This window comes from Piliocolobus tephrosceles, chromosome 20, assembly GCF_002776525.5.
Source record: "Piliocolobus tephrosceles isolate RC106 chromosome 20, ASM277652v3, whole genome shotgun sequence".
In the NCBI taxonomy this organism is placed as follows: domain Eukaryota; kingdom Metazoa; phylum Chordata; class Mammalia; order Primates; family Cercopithecidae; genus Piliocolobus; species Piliocolobus tephrosceles.
Window position 1 is genome coordinate 47,640,793 of NC_045453.1, and position 18,503 is coordinate 47,659,295.

An 18,503-nucleotide genomic window follows, 5' to 3' on the forward strand; every position below is an offset into this window, starting at 1 on the left:
TCCTTCCTTCCTTCCTTCCTTCCTTCCTTCCTTCCTTCCTTCCTTCCCTCTTTCCCTCCCTTTCTCTCTCTCTCTCTCTCTCTCTCTCTCTCTCTCTCTCTCTTTCTTTCTTTCTCCCTCTGTCGCCCAGGCTGGAGTGCAGTGACCTGATCTCAGCTCACTGCAAGCTCCGCCTCCAGGGTTCACGCCATTCTCCTGCCTCAGCCTCCCAAGTAGCTGGGACTACAGGCACCCGCCACCATGCCCGGCTAGTTTTTTGTACTTTTTAGTAGAGACAGGGTTTCACCGTGTTAGCCAGGATGGTCTCGGTCTCCTGACCTCGTGATCCACCCGTCTCGGCCTCCCAAAGTGCTGGGATTACAGGCTTGAGCCACCGTGCCCAGCCAGAGTTCCTTTCTTCAGTTCTGCCCTAACACTTTTCACTCCATTTTAAGTGGCATGCTGGGACTGTCAAAGAAAACGGCTTAACCAAGGCCTGGATGATATGATGGCAGAACAGTGAGGAGATGGCAGAGCAAGATCTCTACAGCAAAGAGTAGGAGATAATCTGAATAGATCATGATGTTCTGCTTCCTGAAAACTACTACTCATCATTCAAGACTGTTCCTGTGTCACCTCTTCTGGGAAGTCTTCCCTGACCACTGTAAACTGTTGACTTTCCTTGTTCTGTTTCGTTTTCCCTGCATGAAGAACATATTTAGTTCTTAAGATATTAATGTGTAAAAAAGTACTTATGCCTCTGGCTGAACTTAGCTCTAAGAATCTCACCTACATTGACTTCAAGGCTAGTATACAAGAGGTAATCAGTATTTGCTGTTGACTGAGAAAGAGAAAAAGAAAGAAGGAAAGAAGGAGGGAAACAGGGAAAGGAAAGAAGAAAGTAAAGAAGGAAGGGAGGGAAGATGGGGAGAGGGGAAGAGGGAGGGCAAAAGTAGCTTGGCTCAGTGTGTAACTGAGTGTTGTCAGACCTGGCCTGGCTCCTGGTCCCTCACCCCCTTCCCCCTTCTTCCTCACATCTGGGCCTCCTGGCCTCTTTTAGCAGGCTTAGCCACCCATAGTGCCCAGGATCAATCCCACCTAAGGCAGTCAAGATTTTTTTTTTTTTTTTTTAAGAGACAGGGTCTCACTCTGATGGCCAGGCTGGAGTGCAGTGGTGTGATCATGGCTCACTGCAGCCTCAACCTCCAGAGCTCAAGTGATCCTCCCACCTCAGCCTTCCAAGTAGCTGGGACCACAGGCATGCACAGCCTTACCTGGCTAATTTTGATTATTTTTTGTAGAGATGAGGTGTCACTATGTTGCCTAAGCTGGTTTCAAACTCCAGGGCTCAAATAATCCTCCTACCCTGGCCTCTGAAAGTACTGAAATTACAGAGGCATGAGCCACCATGCCTGGCCAAGGCAGTTAAGATTTAAACCTTATTTTCTGTGGTTTAGCATCACATCCTTTCCTGCATCTCTGCTCCCTGCCTGAGTAAAAAGGGCAGAGCTCCTGAGTTTCTCCTGCCATGCTGCCCTCTCTCAGGACTGAGAGGCTGTTGCTGTTCCCCAGGCCCATGGCTGGGGCCCCTCCCCTGCTGAGCACAGGCCAGCTGGCAAACTCACTGCTAGTCATGCTTGACTGACTCTCCTGAGGGGCAACGCCCAACACTCTACCCTCTGTAAACTGCCTCAGTCCCTCACTGCTGACTGCTATCCTAGATTCCTCCCAGCATGCCTGAAGCCTGGCCACATCTGGAGGTTTAACAAGAGTGAAACAGAATCACTGCGGGATGTTGAGCACCGGAGTGATATATGCTGGGAAAGCCGTTGTGTATGTGAAGGGATGGTGAGAAGGCGCTCCACTCTGCTTACGAATGCTTAAGACAAAATGTATGAAATCATTCCCTCTTAAACACTTTCAAAAAGCCCTTTAAACACTTTGTTCTTCATGTTAGGAATTCCAGGTAGCAACTCAGATTTTTTGTGAAAAGAGTTGTTTTCAGGGTATCTGTTCTGCCTTTTAAAGAAGTCATCCAATGCCCATTCTATTAATGTGAAAGCATCATTTTAACTCAAAAGACTATGCCAGCAGAATCCTTGGAACATCTGAAAGAATGTAGACAACTATAATTGCTCTAATAATTCAGCTGAACAGGGATCATGATTGGCCACAGGGAAAAGGCTGTGTTTATTGACCAATCAATAATCGATACGGACAAACAATAGTAACTCAATTAATCTTTGCTGAATGAATGTGTGCACATATGTGTGTTTGTGTTTAGAAACATGATGGGTGTGTAGAGATGCGCAAATACTATCTATGATATAACAGCACTTGGTTTATGATTTCACTCTTCTTTTTTTTTCTTTTTCTTTTTTTATTTCAATAGCTTTTGGGGTACAAGTGTTTTATGGTTACAAGGATGAATTGTGTAATGGCAAAGTCTGAGATTTTGGTGCACCTATCACCCAGGTTATAATTTTATTCTTTTTCAAGCATGCATTTTGGTACACCACACAAACCGCCTCATTGTATGAAAGGACATTAATAACAGACAAGCATTATGAATCCTCTCTGCAAGGAGAACTGTCCAAATCAGAAATGAGGGAGATTAGAGGAGCAGCTACTAACGCAAGGTACTGAACCTTGTCCATCTTTGGGCCTACTTTAAGGGGCAGAAGGAAAGCAGGAAGCCATCAGAGGTGGGAAGGCTCACAGTGTCCGCTCTGTTCTCGCGTTGGACAAATGACTTTGCATGCACTGCAGCTGGAGCTGACTGCATAGGTAACAGCATTTGCTTATTAGACAACAGTACTTATCTATTAACCTGCCACAGAATCAACTCAGCAATAAGCTATCGAATTACAGCATTGATGCAAATATATGTGTTTATTTTTTATCTATATGTATGTATATATGATTAAAATGGCAGCCATAAAGCTAAGTGTACAAAAGACAGTAAGTTACCACTCTGTCAGGAACCGTCATTTTAAATGTCTAGCATTATCCCTCAAGTACTTTGACAGACTGGAGGAGGAAGCACATCCCATAAACAATATCCTGCTTGGGTTCTATCAGCAGGTTCTAGTTTTGTGTTAAAACTATTACATCAATGAAAAAGAAAAGATATCTAAAGTAACAGGCTGTAAATTTTGTTCCTGTCTAATATATAATGATCCAAAAGGAAGTGAGGAACTAGCTCCTTAGTTCTGATTTTTCTTTCTAATGCTACTTCTTTATATAATTTAAGACTGGCTACAATGATTTATATTTTACTATATATTCCAAAGGTACCAGCATCACAGGACCTTGTGCATGTACAACATTCTTATTACAGATGGGTGAACATGTATCTAAAATGCAATGTCTTCTAAGACTGAATCTCAAATGCACAAAAAAAGGATAAGAAACTGGGAAGCAATCCAAGAGTACTGTAAGACAGTGCCATTGTATTGACTTCCAAGCTATCAATATATCTTGAGACTTGTGAAAATAAGCCAAAGAATGCAAAATCCATATCCTAACTGTATGTTTTCCTGTCCTCTCACTTATTTTTCCTGGTGTAAACGGAGTTACCCATCTGTGCATAGAAAAGCAAACCTGGAGGGCAGAGGCATATTAAAAACTACAGTGCCAGGGCAAGCAGCCCTGGAGTGGCAGTCAAGAACACTGTCTTCTCATTCCAACCTTGCCCTATAAGCTATGTAACCTTGAAGAAGTTTCTCCCAACCATTAAAATAACAACAGGTAAAATAATATACAGGATACTGTTGGTAATAATAATGGAAAGTTTGTCAAAAATTTAACGGAACTTCAAAGATTTTTAACACTAATGTAAATGTTTCCTGAAAAGTACAATTCAGTCACTATAGACCAGCTACATATTAAATTAAGAAATTAGTACATATCCATCTCTGCCTTCAACTTATTTATATATAAACAGAAATGATCAATTTTACCAAACAAATTGGTAAAATTGGTAAAAGTTACCAAATTTTAACTGAAATGACTGAGTAGAAGTAATCACATCACCTATGCTCATTACAATGAACCGCAGTCAGTGGCAATACATTCATAGAAAGATTGATATCTAGCTCAAAGATGAAAATTCACATCAATGTAAAGTAAATCTCTCACTTTAAAATCAGCACTGAGAGGATGATACGTGAACATTTTTTAAGTCTTTCAGGGGATCTGTCTCATTGGTGGTAAGCACTCAAAAAAGAACAACAAAATGCTAAGATTTTATGGCCAACACAATTCTGCATACAATAATTTTGTCCACATTTCACAATCAGGTACTACTCATACAGAATATGGGGAAAGCTCTCCTGAGGACCTAAACAATGGGACTTAGGTCCCATTATTATTTTTGTATGTAGTGTCAAATTTTCTTGATCAAACTGTTTAGTCAATTAAAAAATTATTCTCTTGAGGGACCTCTGAAGGGATATTAACTCATGTTGAAAAAAGGACTTGTTGATTAAATCCAAGAGAATTACATCAATTCAATTGCTTCTTATTAGATGATTACTAGCTGTCACTTTACAGATATCACTGAGAGGATTAAAAAGATTTGTCATAGAATCAGAAGGTCAAAAATCAGCTCAGAGAAGGCTAAAAATATTCCTTAAATTTAATTTTTAAATGCAGCTTTCCAAAAATCAGACACGTTTTAGAGCAATCTTGACATCTCCAGAAGTACATAAATAAATTTAAACCTGTCAATGACCTACTTTAATGAAAGAAATTACAACCATCTTAAATACTTGTAATTTATCTTTATGATGATGCTGAGTTGCTAATTTTATTATTCAAAAAATTATAAATGATGACAAATTGAGAAAAATCAACCATCTAGAGGAAGACATTAAAATAAAGACTTTAGCTAAATAGAAAACTGGCCTATTCCTAAATGTCTTATCATTGCTAGACATTCAAAAATCTTCTCACAGAGGAGAGAGGAATCATAAGAAAATACAAGCCAAATCACTAGTAGTCAGTTCTATACACACCAACAACACATACATATATTTAAAGAAAGCAATTTGACAATATAGAGGTAACCACCATGGCAGGTACATTACACTGTTTTCCTCAACCTCCACTCTCCCCTTCCTCCTTAGTAAATGGAACAGTAATTTTTCCCAATGAGTGTATTGCTTCTTGGAATAAAAGACTACATGCTAGGAATGAATACAGTCCAGATTCAAAGATAATGTGGGATTCTGCTTAAAGAAAACTGACTCATGTTTGGGAGCTCACTTTTTTTCACATTTTGCCTTTCTTATTTCTCCTGACCTGTACCCATATTTATGATGGCTAGAGCTCCAGGAGCCATCCTGTACCCTGAGGTCATCTTAGTATGAAAGCCATGCACTAGGAAAGAACAGAAAAGTAAGAGCTGAGTCTCTGATGACACCACGGAATCACCATACAACCATTCCAGCCTGTATCTAGACTACCTTTACATGAGACAGAAATACATTTCTATCTCTTTTAAACTACTGTTACTTTGGACTTTAATGTTTTTTACTTTTTCTGTTATAGTGGCTAACGTGATTTTAACTAATATAACTAGCCAAGTCAATTTTTTGAAATACTCAAAAACAATAACTGAATTGTCTACCTAATTTGTTGTTTTAACTTGATGAATGTGTTTACATAGACTCAATTTTAAGGTAGTAACAGTATTCGTGAGGTTTCTTAAATTACTAATAGATCTTGTAAGGAAATCAGCACTACGGACAATTTATCTTAATAATGTTTTCTTCACCTATTATAAGAGACAGAAAGAAAAAATTACTGGGAATTCAACTCCTAAGGAAAAATTTCCCTTCTAATTCCCCTCAAATACAATAACAAGTGCAATGAAACATCCTACAGATTCATATTTTCTAAAATAACTTAGAAAAGAAGAAAACAAATAGTCATTTATGAATCCTGCACTATTCCATGACTTAGTTACTTAGTAGATATTTTTGTTTAATTCTCACAATAAACACTTTAGATAGTTAATACTGTCCTCACACTTTACAGATGAGGTAACTGAGGCTTGGAGATATTTACTAACGCTTTCATGGTCTCCACACAGTAAGTCCAATTTCAAATCCCATACTCTTTTCATGATACTCTGGCATAGAACATGCATTGACATGTGATAATATGGAGAGCATTTTCTAGTTCAAACACTTTTCTATTTTTCTTATGTCCAAGATTCTGTTTTTAAAAAAACCAATTGTTCTTACAGAGCAACAAAGGTTAAATGTTTAATTTCCAAATAAAAATTACAATGAAACCTCCTGATGAAAGCCTAAGGCTCTGCACAATCCTATCTATTTCAACTGTATGTAAGAAAAAAGAAAGAGCAAGAGAGGAAGTGAGAAAGAGAGTGACAAAGAAAGAGAAAACAAACCTAGTTATGTCCATCTGGGCCTAATATGAAAAGGACTCTGTTCTAATTGTATACTTTTTTCTCTCCTACTATATTATATATACTGGGAGTATGAAAGCTTTCATCTTCCTAACCTAGAAATAAAAATACAAATAGTTACAAGATTTTAGTATCAAAAAAATTCCCAGTACAGGAATCTCTGTCTCTCTCCCTCAGCTCACTTTGATCTCCTTCTCTTTATCCTCTAACTGAGCAGAAAGAAAAAGCAGAGTGTCAACAGTAATTTCTTTTTTATTTTTCAAAGTAAGTGGCTGATATATTAAGCTCTCAAGCTACAAAGTCATGAAAAGCAAAAGAAAGTCATTATAGTGGAAAAAGAAACCATAGCCTCCAAATGTACTGTTGTTTAGAATTCATATTAAAAATAACTCTGTAGGCCGGGCGCGGTGGCTCAAGCCTGTAATCCCAGCACTTTGGGAGGCCGAGACGGGCGGATCACGAGGTCAGGAGATCAAGACCATCCTGGCTAACACGGTGAAACCCTGTCTCTACTAAAAAATACAAAAAAAAAACTAGCCGGGCGAGGTGGCGGGCGCCTGTAGTCCCAGCTACTCGGGAGGCTGAGGCAGGAGAATAGCATGAACTCGGGAGGCGGAGCTTGCAGTGAGCTGAGATCCGGCCACTGCACTCCAGCCTGGGCGACAGAGCAAGACTCCGTCTCAAAAAAATAAATAAATAAATAAATAAATAAATAAGTAAATAAATAAATAAATATAACTCTGTAATATGTAATACTCTGTAACTATGTACACATATGTCATACATGTGTGTTCATATAGCTTATAGCTGTTACACCTTATGCCAAAAGTAGAAATGCAAAGTTTGACAAGAAGAAAAGAGTACTGTGTATATCTTGAAGTCAATTAAAATAACATTTAAACAAACCGAGGTATTCATATTATAAATTATTTTTGGAAGATTAACATTTTTGTGGTTGATGACTATAGCAAAATTTTCTTTGAAGTGTCACAGAAGTTACTAAACATCTTGTAGTTGGTATAGCAATAAAAATGTATTGTAAGTTAAGTGATGTTCAGGACTTACCACCTCCTCCTCCAAGAAGACTGGCATTTGCTGTTTAAAACAAAACACAACAAAAGACATTAAATAACATGTATAAGAAATATAGTATACAGAGTAATTCAAGATAAATCTGATAATGATCATATGTCTCATATACATACAGAAACATAAAATATTTACTTTCATTTAAAGACAGCTTATATTACTATTTTATGAGTTTGAAAATTAAAATATTTCACTATTTTTATCTTTTTCTCTTCAAATGGCTATTTTTATAATATATTTCCTTCTAATGAAATTAAACACACATTGAGACTGTTTTATTCTCAATTCTGTATCTAAGTTAAACTTCTGAGCTCTCCATTTCATCAAGTAGAATAGAACAATATTATTTAGCCAATTTTAATGATTTCCAAGGACAATGTAACAAAAAAGTATTATGGTAATTAACATTAAGTTAAACATAATGAAACAAAGCAATCACAAAACATTTTGCAGTAAGAAATAACTCTTAAATAGTAACAATTCATTACTTTTTTGATTAACTTTTCTATTTTGAGGAAAGAAATAAACGTTAAACAGTGCTGTGGTATTTCTTACCTATTTATTTATTAGCCCAGCACACACATTTATAGGAGCTAAATAAGTATAAAATAATTCAATTTGGATTTATTTCACAAGGTCATATTTTTAGGAAGTTCCATTGCAGGTTTCTGCTGAAGTATTAAACAACCTTACGCCTAAATTTATCCAAATATAATAACCAGAAAACATAATTCAATATACATTACACTGAGCTTTATTCCATAGAGTTCTTAAGTATCACAGGAATTATTTCTTGCCACTAAAAAACAGCCCAGCAGTAATACAAGGAAAGTAGGTAGCAAGCAAACTCCCCTTCTCTGTGAAAACTGAGTTACCAAAAGACTTAAAAAAAAAATTAGGAAAAAGGAGTAGAAAGTCTTGTACTTGAATTTTAGCATGCTGCCCACAGACCACCCATTTCATAATTTAAGATGTGCAAATATCATTGTTAATGATTCAATCAATAAATAATGGATCATTTGAAGAACAAATGCCCATATTCATAGTTCTATGATGTTAGATATGTGATAGCTTACTGATTATTGTTACACTAAAGAGAATATCATGAAAATGCATGGAGACCAAATGCTATTTTCAATATGTCAATATTAAGAGTGTCAAATTTAGTCTCATATAATCTTCCAAGTATGGGACTAATTGTTGCTCTTGCTAATTGCCCTCAGTACTTTTGTCGCAAACATGTCCCAAGTAGCAATGTCATTAATCAACCATAAACAAAACTCACTTCTGATGTCATAAACTCATCTGCCAACCTGTCACTCAGGTCTGCAAGTCCCTCTGACTTTAACACATGTAAGTGTGTGATATTTACACAGACAGTAGCCAGAACTTAAGGTCCTGCCTTGAATCCAGCTTTATAGCTTTTGAAGTGGTAACTTATTGAAGAGGCATGAAGACAGACATCAAGAATTCTACTTGGTTTCATATCCGTTAGTGGAAAAGAGAAATTTCATGATCAACCAAACATTTTCTAAAATCTTAGCTACATGCATTTATAAAACCACATGAAATTTCACACTCCTGCTGATTTTTTATTTTCATATTTGACTGAGAATTACCTCCCTATCTATAGGTTTTCCAGTTCCCTGGGACTCCATCTGTTGTCCTCCAGTTTTCACATATTCATTCATAAGGAAAAAGGTATTTTTAACAACCAACAACAATAATAAATAGGAGCTCTTCACTTAAATTACCATGCTCAGTAGCACAGTAAGACAATATAGTCTATTTTCATCCAATGTTTTGCTCAATAAAGGTGGAGGTTGCCTGTTTTGAGAGCACAGCCCAAGGCCCATCTGTTTAACCAGGCACTTGTCCAATAGATGTGGATGGATGGGTAGGTGTAGGAATTGGAATTCCAGTTCTGGCCAATCATCAAGTTAGTTTATGTCGAATGTGTGTTCATGTATTTTACATAAGCATATCCAGTAACATTTTAACTTCACTGTAGAACTATTTTACAAAATTTTGACACTCTACATAGTACACAATCATTTTTTAAGGTAATTCTATGTGTATTACTATCCATGTAATAGAATCTTAATTTAGGTTGCATAATCATACTCAAAAAAGTTCTGATAACTATAAATCCAATAAGGATTTTTCCAACGAATCCATCAAACTTGTCTATTTTATCTATTTCTATTCTCTAAAAAATAACAAAAAAGTTAACTTTATTAGCAAAAATGTCAAGGCACTTTTCTTCAGCAAAAGTGACATAAAAATACACAAGTAAAGGTGAAACTTTATTGTTATTTATAGTATTACTTTGCCTCCACAAAGCACTCCAATAACTGGTTATCCAACATTCATTGGTCAGGTAGAATCATGTTACTTCTTCCATTTTACAGAGGTGAAACGACTTTTGTGTGTCTAAAATTAATAATAATTTAGTTTCTACTTCATTATCTCCAATAAATTGAGATATATCCCAATTAGATAGAAGCTTCTCCAAGGCAAGGTCTGAGTTTAATGGTTTGGCCTGCATCTAATAAATTTTCAAGACATGTTTTATAATAGTGAGATAATTGGTAGGTTTAGTCAATTTCTTCATTAATACAAGAGGGATTTGTTTACTGAAGTGTGTGAAGAAAGCAAACTTTGACCCTTTTTCTTCCTATAAAATCAAAGATTACTTAAGAAACTCTAAAAGCCTATTTGGAAATGCTTAGTAAGAATGCATAAAATATATTTACGTCCCTAACTAAATTTCTTCCGAGAGGGAATTTTGGACATGCTTCCTATTAATCCTACTGTTTCACAGAGAAAGGAAAAGAAGAAAAGGAACAAAGAAAACTTGAGGTTCATGAACATGATGCCACTATTTTTAAAACAAGATTTAAAAATCTCTTCTCTGAGCATGCTTATGAAGCAAGACTATTTTAATTCATATTTCCCTGAAATAAAATGTCTCTTTTATTACCAGTGGAGGGAAGGAAAAAATCAAGTTACAGTAATTGTCTCAAAGATTGATTCAATGCAAAACTAAAATGAGCCATTACAAGATAATGAATCTGTGTATTGCACTTTTTCTTCCCCCTAAAATAACTTCACGCAAGGAGATGGAGTTTTACTGTTTATAAAGTGAAAACAACATGAACACAAAATGGAGAAAAGGGTTATCTGAAGCTAATTTCGTAGTGTCAAATATGGAGAATTGATTTCCAATACCCTAAACAAATGGTTCCATTTTTAAAGTTTATGAGAATTTTTTCTTTCATTTTAACCTAGTTTTAAATTTTTTAATTAAAAGTATCAAATTCCTATAGCTATAAATATTCACTATTAAAGTATTAAAACAAAAAAAATGAATACAATATAGGAATCCCTTTTCTGGGACAATTAGCCTAAATGAAAAATGATCATGGCAGTTGTCAATACCACATTAATTTATGTTCTTCTCAAAATACAAATGAAAAATGCTGGAAGAGGTAACTCATGTCAACCATGAGCCAGGAGGCTGAGGAAGGAGAATCGCTTGAACCTGGGAGGCAGAGGTGGCAGTGAGCTGAGATCATGCCACTGCACTCTGGCCTGGGCAACAGAGCAAGACTCTGTCTCAAAAAAAAAAAAAAAAAAAAAAAGTATTTCAAATACCGTTTTTTTCTTTTTGCCCAGTAATTTTTATTATCTCCACAGCAATTGTTTGTTTTTCCACTCCATTTCCACCCCACCCAAGACTATCTGCCAAACACACAAGAGTCTGGGAAATGAGTCTTTAAACATTGATTAAAACTATTTGTGCAGGGTTTTGTTTGCTTTTCATCATTATAAAGGAAATTATACTTGTTTTCATCCTAACAGAATCCTGACCACCTAGTTTAGTTTATTTATTCTGCTTTCTTATTACAATAGAGCACATGGGATATCAAAAGGACTGTTGGCAAAAACTTCCCCAGGAGCTCTATTTAAAACACCAATTTCATTCACAACGTGTTATCCCCAAAGATACAAAAGCTGAAATACCACCTTTCAGAATGGCATACATTATATTCCCTAGAGTTTGAAGCTCTTTAAGTAGGAAGTGCTAAAAAAATCTGATAAATTAAAATCCCAAGTACATGCATGATTCTAGAACCACTTTACATAGGAAGCAACCATCTCACCTGACAGCTGTGAAAATACAATCTATGCAGACAAATACAGCTATCAATTTGGCAACAGGCCTCTGCCTATGCTTTACTAGATTTATACCTCCCAAACAAAATCAACAGAATGCTGGAGATTTTCGGCAATGGTATAATTTCCTGCTTTGGAGCTGACGAAGCAAGAAAATTAAGAATAGGCTTAACTGATTCACATGTAGAAACCAGGCATAAATACATGATTAATACTTTACAGTTCATGCTACTATAGAATTTGAAGAAGACCGATTATTCCAGTATCTGTGTTGTTTGTACAAGCTATCACTCACTATGAAGCCAAAAATAGAATACAATGACCACTACGACTAATAAATAGGTGAAAAGGCATCAGAAATTGGAAGTCTTACTTGGGATGCTTCACATATAAAACAAAATAGAATTACTGTTGTTAAAGTACAAGGGAGGAGCTACAGCTGGTCCTGGTTTGCCTTACTAGGTACTCAGTGACTTCTATGAATATCGTAGCATGGGCAAAAAAAAAAAAAAAAAAAAAAAAAAAAACCGCCAAAAGCTAAACAAATAAACAAACAAACAAAAACCCCACTTATTTGGTCCAACCCCTTTATTTTACAAAAGTAGAAAGCTAAAGAGGATCAAAGATATTGTTAACTCACTTGTCTAAGATCAGACCCAGAAGAGCCAACCATAAAATGGTGTCAACTTAGATGTTTAATAATAACAAATTATAAACATGTCTATGTGTCTCTGTGTGTGTATTGCAGCCCTCCTGCTCCCCAAAATTACATCCAAAGATGGTGATAGAAAACAACATGCATGGAGTCTACTGAATGTAACTTTACCCAAGATCGCCTAACTTAATTGTTAAAGGGTGAACTAAAGCATTAGCAGGCAATTCCTACAGTTCTATTATGCAATGCATCTAATGCAAAATGAGAGAAATCAGAATGTGCTACACACCAGTCATCCTTTATGACAGTATATTGTAGATCAATTGTAATTTTGATAATGATAATACTGGCTCAGTTACAAAAATGGGATTACTTGAGTAACGCAATCTGGGGCTTTCCCAAGAGTGAACGAGAATATCTAAATAGGTAAAATTTAGTTCAAATGTTTATTAGTTTTATGGTTATAATTATATGAGACACTTGAACAGTAATTTTAACTTGCCTTCGACAAGAAAGGTTTTAAATAAATACAAACCAATTTTCAATTTAAGAAATGAAATATGTGCTTATTTGAGAGAATGTGATACGCTTTTAGCCTGATTAAAACATAAGCCTTAACATGTACCCATATATTCACACTTTTGGGGGAGCTGGCTGATTTGTTTCAATAAAACCAGAAAGCACCTTTAAAAAATATTATCTTACCTAGTTCCAGTATCTCATATTTCTTATAATATTATAGCATCCTCAATTCTCTAAAATAATGAAATAGAAAGTGAGATTTTTAAAAAGGTTTATTACAATTTTTATATTACACTTGTATTTAAACAAACAGGCCAAAAATAGTTCTCAGTTTTAATAAAGATATATGAAGACTGAGATGCAAATGACCTCAAATGAAAAGGACTTGGGGCTAGTGGAAATGCATAGGATGATTCCCCTGAGAATTCTTATTATGCTGTAAAATCCATGAAGGCAGAGGCCATATTCGTTGGTATCAATGGTACAATGCATGATTCCTGGCACACAGTAGGTACTGAATAAATACTTGTTAAATATATAACAAAGGGAATGAATGGAAGATAAGAGAATGAGAGAGAGGGGAAGGGGCAAGGCATATTTCTGGGACAGGTGAGAGACCTCCAATAATGGATAATGACTTCTTTACCATTTTGCAGCCAAGTGAGGCTGTGCCTCCAGACTCTTATCATTGACCTTGAGAAAGTTCCTTAAACTCCAGATTAAACTCTTGGAGTTTCTGTTTCTTAAAGAGTAATCACTTTTAATCCTCTCAGCAAACCTGACATGTGCCAGGCTCCATGGCATACATTCATGTGACCATATTGGTCACAGTACAGGTTTGCTGAGAGGAGTAGAAGTGCTAACTTACATGAATGTATGTCATGGAGCCTGGCACATGCAAAGGGTCAGTAAATGTCAGCTTCCCATTCCATGACCTGATTTACAGTGTCATTCCTTGCAACCAAGCTAGGACTTAACAGAAAACCTCTACTGTTTCAGACCAAGTCCAAAGTCTGGCATTTTGTGGGTCTGGGGCCATGTTCATCTTTGGGAATAGTTTTCTGTCCCCACTCTGAGATGTTCACTGCTATGCCCTCAAGGGAGTTTAAGAAAGAATTTGGGACTTATGTACAGAAGAGGGTGAGGAACAATGCCATCTTCAGATTTTCTTTTTTAATTTTGTGTTTGGGCTTACATCAATTAAACAATAATTCTGTAAGCCCGTAAAGTAAATGGAGGTGAATATTTTGCATACTATCTATGTTTTTCTCTTCTGGGTTATTTTGATTATTTAGTTCAAAAAGAATATTGGGGCTGGGCACGGTGTCTCACACCTGTAATCCCAGCACTTTGGGAGGCCAAGGCGGGCAGATCACCTGAGGCCAGGAGTTCGAGACCAGCCTGGCCAACATGGTGAAACCATCTCTACTAAAAATACAAAAATTAGCCTTGTGTGGTGGCACACACCTGTAATCCCAGCTACTTGGGAGGCTGAGGCACAAGATTGTTTGAACCCAGGAGATGGAGGTTGCAGTGAGCCGAGATCACGCCACTGCACTCCAGCTTGGGCAACAAGAATGAAACTCTGTCACAAAAAAAAAAAAAAAAAAAATGGCATTTTATGCCAGATAACTCCTGTTTATTCTTCAAAACCCATTCTCTGTACTTGCCCCTGTTCTCTGCCCAAGGCCGCTGATCTAGGTACTTGACATCAAAAGGCCCTCTTTTAACATCTGTCTCTAGTTGGGTTCAGTCAGTGGGGAGCCCTGGCAGATGACAGGAGAGATTAGAATGCATTCAACATTTTCTTCCCTGGTTCACTTCCTGTAAGCTTATTGTGAATGGACTATGTCCCTTTAAAGAAGGTCACCGTTCCAATCAAGGTTCTTTACAACACGACTTTTTCTCTTTCTGGGTTCTGATATCCTCCCCCTCTCCTTGTCTCTGTGCCTCGGGTGGCAACAGCTGTGCTGTTGGTGACCCCTGGTCCATGAAAAATTCCTCGAGGTTCTCCTACCCCACACCTGGCTCCAGCTCTTGAATTATGGTAATTTGACTGCATCATCTGTTTCCTGCTGGGACCTTGATTGAACAGATATGTTTTAAACAGACTGGTCACTGATGGTGGCTAGCCTAAATCTCATATTCCTTCAGAGGCTAACTCTCTTAGTGCAGATGGTTAGAAGGATGGCCCCTGTTCTATGTTTCCATTTGAAGAATGACCAATATAGCAGACTGTTTACTTTGTTAATTGAAAAACATAAAATACGTAAGTATAACAAATTATCTTTAAAACATGTAAAATATAAAATAATACATACTTGTTTGAACATGTTAAAGAATCAAGTATATTAAACAAACTCAACTCCTCTTATCTACCATTCCCTTCCACACTTTTCTCCATGTTCTTATAAATATATGCAAATAGTTAAGGCTTCTGAGGTTATGACAAAAATAAAATTGCCATGCAATATAAATTTCTCATTTATCAATAAATATATCATGGCTCTAACTAATGAAATAATATATAACACAGTATGAGATTCCAGAGTTTGAGTAACACTACTCCCATTACTGATGGGCACTTACATTGTTTCCAGTTTTGTTGTTAGAGATAATGTTCTAGTACAAATCTGTGTGTTCGTGTGTGTGTGTCTGCGTATGTGTGTGTGCATCCATATACTGGGGTTTCTATAAAATAAGTTCTCTAAAAAGGGGCTCCTTGTATATTGTTGGTGGGAATGTAAATTGTACAACCATGAGGGAAAACAGTTTAGAGATTTCACAAAAAACTAAAAACAGAGGTACCATATGATCCAGCAATCCCACTCCTACGTTATACCTAAAAGAAAGCAATCAAACTCTGAGGTCTACCCAAGAGAAAGGAAATCAGTATTTCAAAGAGATTTCTGCACTCTCGTGTTTGTAGTAGCACTATTCACAATAGCCAAGATTTGGAAGCAACCTAAGCATCCATCAACAGATGAATGGATAAAGAAAACATGGTACAGCTACACCATGGAGTACTATTGCATCAGAATGAGGAACGAGAATCTGTTATTTGCAACAAGGATGGAACTGGAGATCATGATGTTAAGTGAAATAAGGCAGGCACAGAAAGACAAATTTTGCATGTTCTCACTTACTTGTGGGAGCTAAAAATTAAAATAATTGAACTCATGGAGATGGAGAAAAGAAGGGTGGTTATCAGAGGCTGGAAAGGGTATTCGAGGAATAGAGAGGAAATGGGGATAATTAATGGGTAAAAACAATAGTTAGAATGAGTAAGACCTAGTATTTGATAGCACAACAGGGTGACTATAGTAAATAATAATTTAGTTGTACATTTAAAAATAACTAAAAGTATAATTAGATTGCTTGTAACACAAAGGCTAAATGTTTGAGGTGATGGATACCCCATTTACTCTGATGGGATTATTACACATTGCATGCCTGTATCAAATAATCTCACATACTTCACACACACACACACACACCCCTACTATGTACCCACAAAATTTCAAAATTAAAAAAAAGTTCTCCAAAGTATTATGGGTAAAAGGACATATGTACTTTTTAAATTTAAGAGTTTAATAACATTATTTTAAAACGTATATTAAAATATGTTTATTAAAATAAGTCAAAATTAGCTGAAATGTAACATGCCTAAGTATAGCTTGGAGAATACCTAAATCATCAGTATTATTTTATGTTTGCAAATGATTAATTTGAATCAAATGTTTTGGTATGTTAGATGAGATTTCAGTTCAATGGGGTGCTTCTGATGTAAATATAAACTACATCAATGAAACATTTTCATCTATACTTGAAAAGATATTTAGTTTCAATTTCTGACAGATTTCAAATATATAAATTTTTTACTAGTCTTCTTTTAATGTAAAAATAGTAAAACTGTCTCAACTAATGGTAAGTCTCTTTAACCACTTTCTTTTCATGTTTATTAGATACAAAGCATGACAGGTCTTGAACTTAAATGCAAATGAAAAACTTGGCTAGAAAAGATTACAGTAAGAAATTTTCCACTACTTTCTAATTAAATTTCTTGAAAATTTAAAGTATACTTTAGAAGCTTAAGGTTTAAAAACTTGAGAAGATAGGCCAGGCACGGTGGCTCATGCCTGTAATCCCAGCACTTTGGGAAGCCAAGGCAAGTGGATCTGAGGTCGGGAGTTCGAGACCAGCCTGACCAACATGGAAAAGCCCCATCTCTACTAAAAATATAAAATAAGCCAGGTGTGGTGGCACATGCCTGTAATCCCAGCTACTAGGGAGGCTGAGGCAAGAGAATCGCTTGAACCTGGGAGGTGGAGGTTGCGGTGAGCTGAGATTGCCCCATTGCACTCCACCCTGGGTGACAGGAGCAAAACTCCATACCAAAAAAAAAAAAACTTGAGAGGATATTAACTTACCAGAAAGATATGGAAAATGTATCAAAAACCCCACAAAGATATATTAGAATACTTCAGCTCAGTAAGAATCAAGGCTAAATATCATGTTCCCATGATAATTCTAAGCTTCCTGCTTCCATTCATCTAAAATCAACCATTAAGACACTTCATGTGTGTCAAACATTGTACTAGGCACCCACTGCTTTTGTACAAGTGTAATGGAAGGCTAAAGAGAAATGGAATGCAACGGCTAAAAGTAATCACCAGATAATTACTCAAATTTACATTTATACCCTGAATCCTAACTAAAAAATAAAATAGCTTACATTTATCATTTTTGTTAGATGCCAGGCATATTACTAGCTAATTCAGTCCACCAAAGAAGCTAATGAAGTAGGTACCATTTTCTATTTCCACTTCATATGTTAAAAAAATTGAGACACAGACAGGTTAAGTAACATATTCAAGATCAAAGGTTGGCACCAGTATTTGAAGCCATGTAATGTTACTAGAAATTTCACACTCTTAAGCACTTCCCACAAGAGAAGCCAAGTTCCATACCCTCCAGCCCACAAAAAAACGTCAGAGTAAGGAATAAAGTAGAAATTATATAATCTCTGTTTCTGTATTTCTCTTTTTTAAACTACTGTAGCACATGAAGACTTTCTCTAGTGGTGCCAATTCTACTTACAATAAATTAATGAAAATTCAATGGAACATATGTTTCCATTTCTTCTTTTTCCAATCTAGACACATCATTTTAAAGCAATATTCTTTTTCCAAGTTTGTTAAAGTCTTGTTACACATCTAAAGTATGCTGGGTCATGCAGAAGTGACCTAGCTCTGCATTCACCCTAATGCAATGCTTGGATCATCAAGAAGTTTGAACTAACTTCTTGCACAAATCTAACTCATGAGGTGGCCAGCTTATAAAAATCATAAAATGAGCTCTTGTATGATTCATTTCCATTAGAAAGTTATGCTCTGAATCACCAAGCCAGTGGACAAGCTGACACATACTTTAGTAAGCTTATCAAGGTAGAAAATATGCCCAAAATAACAACCAAATAATGGAATATACAAATAGATCCTGAAGACAATTTTCTAAGCATTTATTATTTATCAGACAATGTTTAAGAGTTGATCTTTATGATATCTTAATCCTCAAAATAATCTTGCAAATTGGGAATTTTACTTTTCCTATAACAAATGAGGAAAGTGAGTCTAAGTTACT

At 36.1% G+C, this 18,503-nt stretch overlaps 1 protein-coding gene across 4 annotated transcripts in view; it reads right to left on the reverse strand.

The window, feature by feature from the left end:
* Positions 1-18,503, reverse strand: part of MACROD2 (mono-ADP ribosylhydrolase 2) — a 2,106,139-nt gene that overhangs the window by 1,566,911 nt on the left and 520,725 nt on the right. For all 4 annotated transcript variants that reach the window (XM_023217826.3, XM_023217825.3, XM_023217824.3 and 1 more), the window contains exon 4: positions 7,481-7,510. In XM_023217826.3, coding sequence (XP_023073594.1) covers positions 7,481-7,510 — 30 coding nt within the window. The remainder of the gene's footprint in view (positions 1-7,480; positions 7,511-18,503) is intronic.